The 13380-nt window shown below is 37.3% G+C and overlaps 1 protein-coding gene and 1 long non-coding RNA gene across 4 annotated transcripts in view; one reads left to right on the top strand and one right to left on the bottom strand.

Annotated features, from left to right (window-relative positions):
* Positions 1–4455, top strand: part of LOC148965065 (uncharacterized) — a 63819-nt gene extending 59364 nt beyond the window's left edge. For both annotated transcript variants that reach the window (XR_016150787.1, XR_016150788.1), the window contains one exon: positions 3988–4455. This is a non-coding gene — a long non-coding RNA (uncharacterized LOC148965065). The remainder of the gene's footprint in view (positions 1–3987) is intronic.
* shank2b (SH3 and multiple ankyrin repeat domains 2b) overlaps positions 1–13380 on the bottom strand; it is a 97454-nt gene that overhangs the window by 58916 nt on the left and 25158 nt on the right. For both annotated transcript variants that reach the window (XM_089127967.1, XM_089127968.1), the window contains exons 7-10: positions 11865–12032; positions 11210–11326; positions 8571–8648; positions 4331–4397 (exon numbers count right to left, since the gene is read on the bottom strand). In XM_089127967.1, coding sequence (XP_088984093.1) covers positions 4331–4397; positions 8571–8648; positions 11210–11326; positions 11865–12032 — 430 coding nt within the window. The remainder of the gene's footprint in view (positions 1–4330; positions 4398–8570; positions 8649–11209; positions 11327–11864; positions 12033–13380) is intronic.

The following is a 13380-nucleotide window of genomic DNA, read 5'->3' as shown; positions in this document are numbered from 1 at the left end:
GCACAAGAGATCACTTCCGGGGCTTTCCGGCATTTGCCGCCAGCGCTTGCGCAGATCAAAGCGCCCTCGTCCTCAGATCACTTGGACGTGACCGTGATTACAAGAGGTAAAAACGATATAAATACTGTTCGTTTTCTCACACAAACCGCTCATTTCGTGTCTTAGGCCATCAATGTGTACTTACATTTACGAGTCATTAAATCATGTTTAATTTGGACTTCTCTGTGCATGCTCTTTGAGGTGGACCCCATAAACCTGCATTATATGACTGACAGACAAGAACGGTTTGACCTAAAAATATCAAAATTGAAAATACTGTAGAAACAAAGACACCTACATCTTGGATGCCCTTGAGGTAAGCTAAAACATATCAAAAATTAATTTCAAAGTGAACTATCCCTTTAAGTGAACAGTTCTCAAAAGAACCATTTTATCTTAGGCCCTGTTTACACCTGGTATTAAGATATGTTTTGGTCAATCGGATCACAAGTGGATGGCGCTAATTACAGCTCTAACATTTGAGCTTGTCCACTTTCGACCACTTCCAGCATTTGACTGGATTGCTTTCGTTGTTTAAACGTTCATGTGGTCGAATGCATTCGAACAGCCACAAAAGGCCGTCTACTCTCCACCTACTGACCTAACACCCAAACATTGTGGGAGGCGGGCTAGTCAGACGGGATTTAAACTTAATTGGCTGGAGACCCAAGTTTGGTGTGGAAGCACAATCCACGTTTGGTGTGCAAAAATGAAAGCCGCTGCTCTCAGTATGTTTTTCCGTCGTCTCCGAGTGTGTTCAAATGTGAATTCCACGAGCTTATTTTGTCCATTAGATCGAAAGAGCTGAAAAAACTCTTGCATTTACCCACCCATAGAACCTCCCCTCTAAGAAATCAAGACAGATCTTTTGTCCACTTGTTTACAAGTGGACAAAAGAGATGGATTAAAACACCAGGTGTAAACGGATATGTGTCTGCCTCGTCTACTTGAGATCCAATCATCTAAAACGCCAACGCATCATAACACCAGGTCTAAAAAGGCCTTAGTGTAAAGAATATCTGAAGAACCTTTTCCCACTATAAAGAAACTTTTGAGCAATGTGAATGTAAAAGGTTCTTCTTGGAACCATTGACGCAAATAAAGAACTTTTTTTTTTAGAGTGTAGTCCCAGAATCATTATCCCACATTTCCATTTTACATCAATACAGACAGAAAATGAACAAAGCAATCAAAGTCACTCAATGTCGTTCATTAAGCAGGTTAACAACTTTATGACACGTCGGTGAGACGAAGATTAGCATTGCATGTCTGAAAAACCAGGACAGAAATGTGACAAAAAACTTGAACGTGACTATTCCAATCAGAAAAAAACGTAGGACTTGACAATGGCCTATATTCAGAACAGGAAATAGTAGGAATTCTTCTGGTGTGCAAGTGCGTGTATATGGATGAGTCTCCTCTTCCTGTAAGGTCTGTAGCTTATGTAGGTCAGCCCCACTGAGTAACGCTCTCTCTAGATGCATGCTTGGGTTTGGTGCATGCAGCCATCTATAGGGTGCAACGACAATCGGCAATGCCTGTGCACACAACCTTCAGGGCGAAAACATAAATCACTAATATCATCATTTATAAAGCATAATGCACATGGATCACATGTTGTATGTGAAAGTCGTGACAATGTACATGCAAAATGCCTGTTATGAATAATTAACATGTAAATGAGTTATTTATGTCATGTTATCTCCACTCTACATTATACACGGACATATCCGTGGCGTCTGATTTACCCAGAGCAGACTTCATTTTATCTAAATCCTTTCGTTTAATGATGTCTAATGATTAATTAAATCTGTTGTGCCTTCCCTGCCTTTAATGAGGCAGATGATTATGCGGTCCGTTAATTGAAACGAGCGCATTCAATCACTGGATTCCTCAGTGTGGCTGAGAGTGTCAGAAAAATATACGGATGCATTTTACTTTGGGTAAATTAACACTGACATCTTCTACACGTTTTAGAGCTGTGGGAGTAGAGAGTGCCGTGTGAGGTAGAAAATCAAATAATTTATCATCTGTTTATGTGCAAAATATTCTGCCGAATTTTTTGGCTATATAAAGTTCTAGGAAGATATATATAGCTGCTGTATTAAAACTACATTTGCGCATATGCAAACATAACTTTGACTGACCCTAAAACTATAAAGAGAGCTTGTATCTTCACTAAAGGTTCAGACGCACAATTATAAGTTAAAGTAAACCACTTCAGGAGCCCCAGAGGCACAAATTGCTGAGACCCAGCATTATAACACTGCATAATTACAAGAGCCGCTGGAGATGACGTCTGCTGTCTCAGTAGCAACAATAGAGGAAGCCCATTTTAGCTTATGTTAGCCTTTAGCCCATAGTACAACTTTTGCACCTGCAGCATCAGCTGCCTGCCTGACAATTGGTTCAGATCATGCACCTTAATAAATGTGATACTCGCTTGTGCATTTTGCTGAGGAATAGCATTTTAAATGAATTGAATCATTTGGTCATGCTCATTTTCAGTACAATCAAGACTTTATATGTGTTCCTGTGGCCTAACACTGACAGCGATGTGTAATTTAGCCATGCAAATTTAAAGCTAAACTGCTGCATGACACAACACAGTCACAGCCAATCAAAACATCTACAGAACAAGGCAGCTCTGTATTAATATTCATCAAACATAATTCCCCCACAATTAATCCAGCATGAACTATACATGATTGAATTGAATCAAGCTTTGTTTTGAAGATTATTTTTATAATTTTATTAAAACCTTTATTTTACCAGGAAAAGAAGCACAGTGAGATTGAGAATCTCTTTTACAAGAGTGTCCCCAGCTCGATTGAGTTTACCTTGTTGAGTCTCTGAACCTTGGGACGTTGTAATAGTCAAAAGATTATGAGGGATTAATTTTTATTTAGAAAACAACATGAATTTTGTTATAGCAGCATTTAAATCATTTAAATTTAGTTACTAGATCTTTTTAATGAAATCTGAATGCTTTCTGTCCCTTTATTGACACTCTACACAACTGCATTTTCAAGCCCTAGAAGACATCATTAAAGTAATTCATGTGACTCAATGTGAATTGTCCCTGTTAATCCATGTCCTTTTTGGGGTAAACTAACCCTTTAAAGGGACACTCCACCCATTTGCATTAAGCTTTCCATTGTTAGAAACCCAGTTATACTATTGAATGGTCGTGTAACACTCTCTCATTTTCCCCTGAGACGAGAGAAATCAGCTATTTACCTTTTTCACTTCCTCCTACAATGACGCAAAAATCGTCATTTTACGTCATTGTAGGAGGAAGTGTAAGAGGGGGGATTTCTGTAAAGACGACAAGCACGAGTCCCCACCCTTTCAATTCAGCTTTTGCTTTCTGCAGTCGCCATTCATTGTTTACATGTACAGCTTTTGTTTCAATCTAACTGGATTCATTCTGATGGGTGAATCTGAATGTAGTATTTACATGAATGCTAAAAAAGTGTTCGGGTGATGTGCGTTTTAACATTGCTAAGAAAATCCCCGCTCCTCCGTGAGAGATTTGAGACTGGTAACTTACGTCTCACAGGTGTCGCTCATCGGCACCACACGGAGAAAATGAACAGTAGTTATATCGTTTTTACCTCTTGTAGTCACTGCCATGTCCAAGTGATCTGAAGGCATGGGCGCTTCGGTCTGCGCAAAACCGAAACAATGGTCTTGCGCAGACCATTGTTTCTGCACAATGAGAGATGTACACACTTCCAGCGCTTTACAGCGCTTGCGCAGACAGAAGCGCCCTCACCCACAGATCACTTGGACGTGACTGTGATTACAAGAGGTAAAAACGATATAAATACTGTTCGTTTTCTCACACAAACCGCTCGTTTCGTGTCTTAGGCCATCAATGTGTACTTACATTTACGAGTCATTAAATCATGTTTAATGTGGACTTCTCTGTGCATGCTCTTTTAGGTGGACCCAGGGTGGACCCATAAACCTGCATTATATGACTGACAGACAAGAACGGTTTGACCGAAAAATATCAAAATTGAAAATGCTGTGGAAACAAAGACACCTACATCTTGGATGTCCTTGAGGTAAGCTAAAACATATCAAAAATTAATTTCAAAGTGAACTATCCCTTTAATAGGACTGGTTTGTCTGAAATAAGATTTACAGTACATGGATACAATTTCGTTTAATATTTGTCCCTTTTTTCAATGAGTGTGTAGGTAATAAAAGATTCTGGTATTCATAAAAAAAATCATAAACATGGTTTTCATAAACATCAAGGAAGGTGCAATATCCAACTTACCAATATCAGCGTCTTTGTGATTCTTTATGGACTCTGCAAGCTCAAAATTTCCAGCAATTATTGCCACCTTTGAAAAAAAAAACACATATATAACATATTAGATTCATTCATTCACAGGTATATATCACACTTGTTCTATGAGGCTGCATAAAACAGTCTGCAAACTTATAGTCAGACCAACTGAATTAAAAATAAGACCACTGTCACATAACACCTAGATGCAGATTATATCATTTTATCAGTTGAATTTGGTGAAAAGACAAAGGTTTTAAACATTTATGATGTTTTGCTTGTATATAGAGTAATACTTGTGAGCTCTGACATATTACATCACCTTTCCCAACTGTCTTGATAACTTGATAACATGCAAGTAAAATCTTTGAAGTGACTCCCATGAGTGCAGAATTGTGATCTAGAGTGACGTAAAAGTCCCATGAACTCTGATATGACTGTTCAGCCACATTTTGCAGTCTGAACATAGCCTTAGTGAACTATTCCCTGCAAAGCTCAATGTAACCTCAAAAGGGCCTTCCCAGCAATGAAACAAAAAAACCTGTTCAATAGCACGACTTCCCATTCAGCAGATGTTCATTTCTATTTAATGGCTTTAATTTTACCACCCTTTAAAAAGCTAGTTACGCAGTCTATTATAAGATCTATAATTTACTCATCAGTCTGGTCACCAAGTCTGGTCGTGAGAACAAAACTAGGTTTGAAATGGTGCACCAAGGCAGAGTAACACGCATTACGTTTGTGGGTTTTGGAGTACTAGTTTCCTAAGAGTGATAAAACACATCATTCAAATTACACTAAATTAGTTGCTAAGATTTACGTAATGAGCTTTTAAAGACCTGCATTCCTTTTCGAATGAAATACGGTGCTTGGTTGCAGCATAGAGCTAATGCTAGATGAGTTAAGAAGAAAAACACAACAGCAAGGAAAGTTAATCAACACGGTAAAGGCCTAGAATTGAAACAAATATTTGAAGAACTGAAGTTCAATACTATTCACACAAACACTACAGTCGTATGAACAACACACATTATTAAGTAAGAGCAGGAACCTTTCGGTTTGCAGTTGACCCAGTATTATCGTTCTCAGAGTAAAAGATGTGGCGGTAATACAATTTGCTCTGAACACTTTCCGATTTTGCCGGGGAGAAGTTCTGTTAAACCAGGCGGATCGGAGCGTTCCAGAGGAGAGCCTGAAGTTTCATGAGCTGCTTAAATGAGTTGTAATCGAGCGATCGCCGAGGCGTGAAATATGATTTTAGCAGCATGAGATGAATAATACAGCGCATTAAACAACGCATCAGGAGAGCTCTGATATGTACATTACATAAACACTTCACTCCTACGTCAGGTTTGGAGTGAGCAGGGTCAGTTCAAAGCTTTAGAGGTTGTAAACCGAGCAACTAGCACAATGAGGCCAGCCACGAACACTAAATGTAGCAGCAAGTGTTGCTAATGTTTGACTTGATGCGTTTGACTGTAGAGCCGACTGCAAAACTAATGATCTCAGCTCTATTTTAATGTTTTTGGAGGTTTGCCATTGGATTACTGTTGCGATATGTGCCATCTTGCTAATAAAAGCCACAGTTTTCCTTGAGGCACAAACAACAACATATATTTGAGTACTGTACAAACCAAGTATTTTTCCACTCTGGATATAGCACTGACGGTGTTTAAACTTCAACCACAATCTAAAAACTTGGCACAAATGCTGAATGCTACACTGGGTGAACAGGTCTGTGCACTATGAAATCAAACTATGAATAAAAATGCAATGAAAGATGCAGCGAGAGCAAAAAGGATACGGTTATTTGTGTCAAGGAGGTTGCATTTCAAAGGGTTAAGCTTTCATTATGTGGGTGGTCTAGTACAGTATTGATGTTGGCGTGTTTGCTATTAAAAGGGTTTACTGTACAGAGTATTTTGCTATCAGCATTCGCTTTGAAGCTTTAATAATTCATTATGATAGTGATATGAGGGGTGGCGATTATGGGTTAGGATTATGTCATTTTAATAGCAACTGAACTCAAAAAAAAAATGTATTAGAAGTGGGTACTTAAAAGATTGGATCTTAAAATATTACTATTATATTATATCACAATGTAAAAACCATCATATAAATTAAATATCAAAAGCTTGTTCCTGTATCAATCTTGAAATGCTTTTGTTCAAGCTTTAAATAAACACATAATTTGTAGTTTTTTTCCCCTGAAAAGTGTAAACTGTGTCTCTGAGGTGCAATCAAAACATTGCCGTTGGATTATGGATTCCAACCAGCCTCCTACGTCAAAAGTGTCTCAACCAATGATGCGAGTATAGGGCGGGGCTATCTGTTTGTAAAGTGCGGGGCTAACCAGCCAATTGAAGCTGGTTTAAATTGTTCATAAATTGTTCTGCTTTATTCATAAATGTGCAAATTTAAGAGAAATTCCTCCTGCTTGTGTTGGCGGAAAAATTGCTAGTATTTTTTGCTAATAATAGTCACTATTAACTATAACTTAAACCCTTATGTCGTCATTAATTAAGTGTTACGTTAAGTTAAGAATACTTAAAGTACAACATTTTGGCATCATAACTCAAACAGGTATGTTGAAACTGGAAATTGAACTTATTTGTCAGCAAAATATTTTGAATTTAACTGTAAAAAATGTTCTTTCTTTTTTCTCATGCAGCAACTCGAACCGACTTATAATGAAGATTTAAAAAATATGTTAAATTTGTAGGTACTGACTGTAGATGTCATGAACTGGCTTTTTAAATTGTATTATATTGTTGTCTGAGGTCAACCTATGACGTTCGCTTGGTTTTTGCATTCAAAAACATCAAAATGAATAACTAATAAGATATTTTCTACCCTAGCTTTGAGACCAGTTCAGAAACGCTCGGTTTTTATGGGCGTCTTGCACTGAAGACTTGGAAGTAAACTCCCATTGCTGTCAGTGGATAACAGTTTTGCCTTATAATGAGTTTCAACTCACCTCGTCAGTGCATGTGGGGAAAATTGTTTTGAAAAATTAAGTTTTGCAGTCCTATTGGAATCCAGAGGAAGCATCTTCTTCCACAACCAGGCACTGCACAGTATTTTGTATTGTTCGGTAGCTTGATCCGGTTTGTCATCACGAGGTTGATTTTCAGCTATGTTATTTAGCTATGCGTGTAATGCGCGAATCAGTGGGCGGGGCTGTTTTATCCTCTTTGACGTCATAGTTCCCCACTTTGAAAAACAAGTCGTTTGCTGAGGCTGGTGTCAATAAAAGCTTTTATTGGACTAATAAGGACGTTTTCAGTTCTGAAACCTACAGGATATTCTTATAATATCATCAGACGTTTGAGTTAAGTTTCCTTAAGAACATCAGACAGGGTGTTTAATTTTCTGGTCAAACCATGACAAAGTCTGTGACAATATGCACTAATGACTGTTGGGGCAAAAATTATACTATAAAACTATATTTCTAATAATAAGTACTAATAACTATTGTCACTAATATTAATTCAAACCTATATTTTGTAATAATACACACTACTGCCGCAAAATTACATATTTCTAAGAATACGCGTTGACCACTCGCCGCAGTTTTACAAAGATTTTTAAGAATAAAATTACTTCAACTATATTTCTAATAATAATTATTGGTCCAAAAATGGCTTCAGTTTCAAATACAATAAATAACTAATGACTAGAGGCATTGGAGATACAACCATTATTGAAGGCTACTGAACAGTAAACGGAACACTATCATCAGCCCATGGCCACAGACTTGGATCATGTCCATTGCTGTCAGACAAGCTATTGAATGTCACAATCTGACATTTGAGAAAGAAGCTCCTTAGGTAAACAAAGACAAGATTAAGAGATTTTTACCAGGAAAATCAAAACTCCACTGGCTTATTTCAGCGAAAACATTTAAGAAAGCTATAAAATCTGATTTAACATTTATTTCCCCTCTCCAAAATGTAATTATCTGAAGATACCAAACAAACATAATGAAATGATTAATTACCCTCACGCTCACTCATTGTTCTCCGAGTGCTGTCTTACATAATGCCTGCGCTTTCATATGACATTCCGTCTAATTAATTAAGAACTCTGCCCGACAGAACAACAAATAGACCCAAGTTCATTTTGCACTTCTGAACACTAAACCAACAAAATATCGCAAACTTACATGCTTATCTGAAAAAAAATAGTTTCATTCACTTATTAAAAAGTAGCCAACATGTTCTCATACCTGAAAGGGCGTTTGTCCTCTGTAGTTCTTGACGTCCTTGCTGGCTCCACGAACCAGAAGAACCCTGGCACACTTTTCCTTCAGAAGAAAAGCAGATGATGGAGAAATTAATTCAATGTGATCCAACTCTAAAAGATGCTCTACTATCTGTGTTTCTTGACCTTCTAAGAGCAAAATTAGACACGTCAAGAGGTACATCCCATCTCACCCAGATCCAAAAGTGACTTCTCCCTCAGCTTTGGGAACTCCAATTCAAGTGTGAAGCTACAGCAAAGTCTACACCCAAAGAGAAAGGACAGGGGGTCTCTGCAGCAATGCCTAAGTGCATGTGTGAATGTGTATGTGAGAACTAAAAGCAGAAAGACAGAGAGAGAGAGAGAAAGAGCGAGACAGATCCACGGCTCTGTAGCTCTCCAACCCACTATATCCAGCTGGATTCAACAGCCCACCCACGGAATGCCTCACCACTAAACCGACACACACACATACACACACCTCCATTGCCTTCTCCTCCTACCTTCCTTCTAATACTAGTTTCACAGCTGCTGCCAGCCCTTGTGTATGAGACATAATCACATGTGAGGATGCTGCTTATATTCCCTGCACATGAAAATATCCCTGGCCTGCATTTGGCACCAGTTACAGGTTCCTCGTTGACATGGTGACGGATCGGCGCAATAGGGTTTAATCGCAAACAATCGAGGCTCGAGAACCCAAGGTTTCGCCTCGTTGCGGCCGATTACTTTAAATAACCACCTCATTGGTCACCTCAGGATGAACACAGAAATACATGATACATCATTTGTGGCCACCAGTGAACTCAAGAGCCTCCACAAATCAATAAATGACACATGCCATCGGCAGGGACATTTTCTCACCTTAAAATAAACTATATTTTCTAGTCATGGTGCGATTTGTTTCAACTGTATTTAACAGCACATTTATTTTGATGGCAAATGAAAACGAGGCTGTGAGAGCGAGAGAGAGGTACATTTCGTTCGATTCCGTTGTTCGTAAAGTTAAAGTACATAGGTTGTGTAAAATTTGACCATACAACATATTGAATTGTATGTTTACGTTTTCCTTTACAGATCTTGTATATAAAGGCCCATTCACACCAAGATCGATCAACTATGATATAACTATATTAGCGTCCACACCAACCACAATAATGTTCTTTTTATTATAAGCGTGCACCGCAGTTTTGTCGTCCCACACTTTAAATGCTCAAACTTTTTTAAGCAGGATGAATTATGATTGGCTGTCAATGTTTTTATCATTTAATCGTTGTGAAAGTTGTTGTGAAATCGTCTGTGCTGTTATTATTAGTTGTTGAGTGGACTCTGCAGTTCTATATACTTATCCTTGTCATTATAGTTATCATCTTTGGTGCGAACCATAGTGACACAGTGGATGTGGGATCAATATGACCTATGACACAGCAGGAATATGATGTTATACATAGAGCGACAGTGAATACTGTTAGCGCTAGCAGTTCCAGCAGACAATGGCGCGCATGCTGTGACCCCGAGCTGACGGAGCCGACTAGATCTCCCACAGAGGAAACATAAGGTGATTATATGCCTGGCTGCTTAGTGTCGTGAACGTAATGGGCCGTTGTCCATTCATAAACACTGAATGCTGGTGCTAATAGTCATGAGCCTTCCAGTTCAGTTCGGGGTTTATCATGGATAGAATGGGAGACAATGGTGAATACTGGGCAGTGTAATTAGCGGCAATCGGTCATTGGCATTTATACAAATGAACATGGCATCATTTCAACCCTGAACCTTCCCATAAGACGAATGAGAAAAAAGACAAGATATATACAGCAAATATTTAAAAAATATAATATTTATATAAAAATGTTAAAGTAAAAACAATACAATACATATATATATATATATATATATATATATATATATATATATATATATATAAATGCATTTTGCTAAATTAATTTACAAATGATTTGCCAATTATCATCAGCATAATACTTCAGTAAAATTTTAACTAAAAAGATTACATGAATTTTTGAACTTGGTATGTTTTCATTGGTCAATGCCAATGAAACATTTTTGTATGTCATTTTTATTAGTGACCTTGAAAAAGTGCAGAAACTTGCATTTGTTTCCAGCTTGGGTTTAAAAATATATTTATTTTCATAATAAATATATACAAAAAATATTACATCCCATTTGATACGAATTAAAAAAAACATTAAAGAAATATGTAAATAATATACATTTAATATATACTTATATATTGTATATAATTAATTTATTATTAGCCTATTATTTACATTTATTTGTTATAGGCATCCTCCATTAACATGCATACAAGAAACGCAGAACTTTGAAAGGTTCTCCTTTAACATCTGGCTGTAAAACTCATCATTTATTTTTTACACTTCAGTCCCAAAGATTCTCCTAGAAAGTGTCCCTGCTGCACTCAATCTCATCTCTCTAGTCCTAGGGTGCTATTGATTTCTCCCCCGAAGTGTTATTGATTGTTTTGGTTTTTATATACTCCTATTGACAGTGTATTCTGTTGCATGACGCCAATAACCTCTGTTGATTGACTGGTTAAATGGAGCTGACTTCAAATCTTTAAAGGTACTGTTTGTGTTGAATGCATACCTGTTTGTACAGGGCGCAAATATGGAGAGCTGTATTCCCAGAAGCATTTTCCACACTCATGTCCGCTCCGTAGAACAAGAGGTGCTCCAGGTGCTGGACGTGACCGTATCGACAAGCCTGATGAACAAATGAGAACTAGTTTTATCCTTCTTGTGACAAAAATAAGAAACATTTTCTGCTGGAACAAAAGCATTTGTGAGCCTTAAATTTTCAACGACAGATCCAGAAGTCTTTTGAAACATCATTAAGCCTTCAGTATGTTGTCATCTCATATCTTTCAAAGAGTCTGAAAGTAAACCCTACATGCTGCTTTTCCATTTTCCCAGTAGAGTGTGACAGAGCAAAAACCCACAGCAATATGACTGGCATCCTGCAGTCCACCTGTCACAACACTAGATGTCAGTACGCCGTCACAACAACAGACAGACTTGATGATTTGCTCACGTTAAACTAGTTTGATCTCATCATCACCTGTCCATTAATTGAACAAAGCTGCTGTCATATAAAACTGCAGCTCTAGTATAACTTCACTCCACGGTGCATATATTACCCCACGCAGCCACGCTCAACATTTTTAGCCAAAAGAAAGCTTAAAGAACTCTTTTTTATTGAATGTCACCAGCTAGACTACTCATAATGTGAAAGACAGCGCCACCTGGTGGATCTCGTGCCAGCCGTTCTCATCATGGCATGCGACGCTGGCATGGGCACGCAACAGGACCTCGCAGCAGCTCGGGTCTCCACCTACGGTCACTGTATGGTAGAGTGGTGTCAAACCCTGACGGTCCTTATAGTCTGGAGACGCTCCCAAATCCAACATAGTCTACAGAGGAAAGAGACATAGGATTAGGATCCAGTTAGAGAGGAAAATACATTAAATACAGTATTATGATCATGTTTTAGAAGAGAAAGGTTTTTGGAAGGGTCTTAAAGCATGAAATCAATTTTTTTTTTTCTTCCTTTTACGTCACAGCTAAAGATAGCTGCTCTAGTGATGGGTTTGAGACTGCACTGGGACTCATTTTTAATGTTCACATGTGACAATTAAAAGCACAATTTGTGCAATTGTTAAGGAGCTATTTCTATGAAATCGAACCCTTTAGCATTGTTGTTGTAACAATGTATTTAAGGGTTAATTCTGTGATGTTAAATTATATTTTTGACATTTGACATTATTATTATTATTAATAATAATAATGTTGAAAACATTTTTTCAAGATTCTTTAATGAATAGAAAGGGTAAAATAGCAATATTATAAATGTCTTTACTGTCACTTTAGATCTATTTAATGCATCCTTGCTGAATAAAATATACTTTCGTTAAATAAATAAAAACCGCCCCCAAACTTTTGAACAATAATGTACTGTATATCAGAAGAAGCACCTTGAACTATTATAAGCAATCATTAAACAGACACTTAACATCTTAGCAGCCAAATAACATCTGAACTTGTAAAACCTACTAATTTAAAGGGATATTTCACCCAAAAATCATTAGAAGATGGTGTTGAAGAATGTTTGTTAGCAGACCGTCATTGACTTCTATAGTATATTTTCCGTCAACTGTCTGGTTACCCAACATTCTTCAAAATATATTATTTTGTGTTCTCAAGAAGAAAAAAAATCATACAGGTTTGGAACAACCTGAGGGTGAGTAAATGAGGAAAATTGAATTTTAATTTTTGGGTGAACTATCCCTTTAAATACTCTGCAAAATGTAATATAAATATGTATGTAAAACAATGTATATATATATGTTAACAAATGCACTTGATTCTTTCAATTGGTATGACAATGTCTAGGTTTTTATTACATTTTATACAACCAAGCAGTTGCATAACTGCATGACTAAAAGTACATTCCTAGTTCCTAACTAAATGACTACAAGCATTTTTTGAAACATTATGAAACCCATTTTTTCTAACATTATGAAACCCAGCTTCTCCAGTAATGAAAATAGGAAATCTATGGCTGTAACACATTGAAGTGACATAAACTAAAATTCTGCATGAAGCCTTTTTAAATAAATAGCCAGCAAGCAATATACTGTACAATATACTGCAATAAGTGCAACGGCAGAGAGGAGATTGTTTTACAATATTCAATGCACGAAACAGTAGACTACATCAGCAGTATTATTTCCAATGGTAGTCAAGAGAAGAAAGTAACAA

Source organism: Pimephales promelas, chromosome 25 (genome assembly GCF_988280905.1).
Source record: "Pimephales promelas chromosome 25, fPimPro1.hap1.1, whole genome shotgun sequence".
Lineage (NCBI taxonomy): Eukaryota > Metazoa > Chordata > Actinopteri > Cypriniformes > Leuciscidae > Pimephales > Pimephales promelas.
Note: the sequence above shows the minus strand (reverse complement) of the source record. Positions and strands in the feature narration are given on the sequence as shown.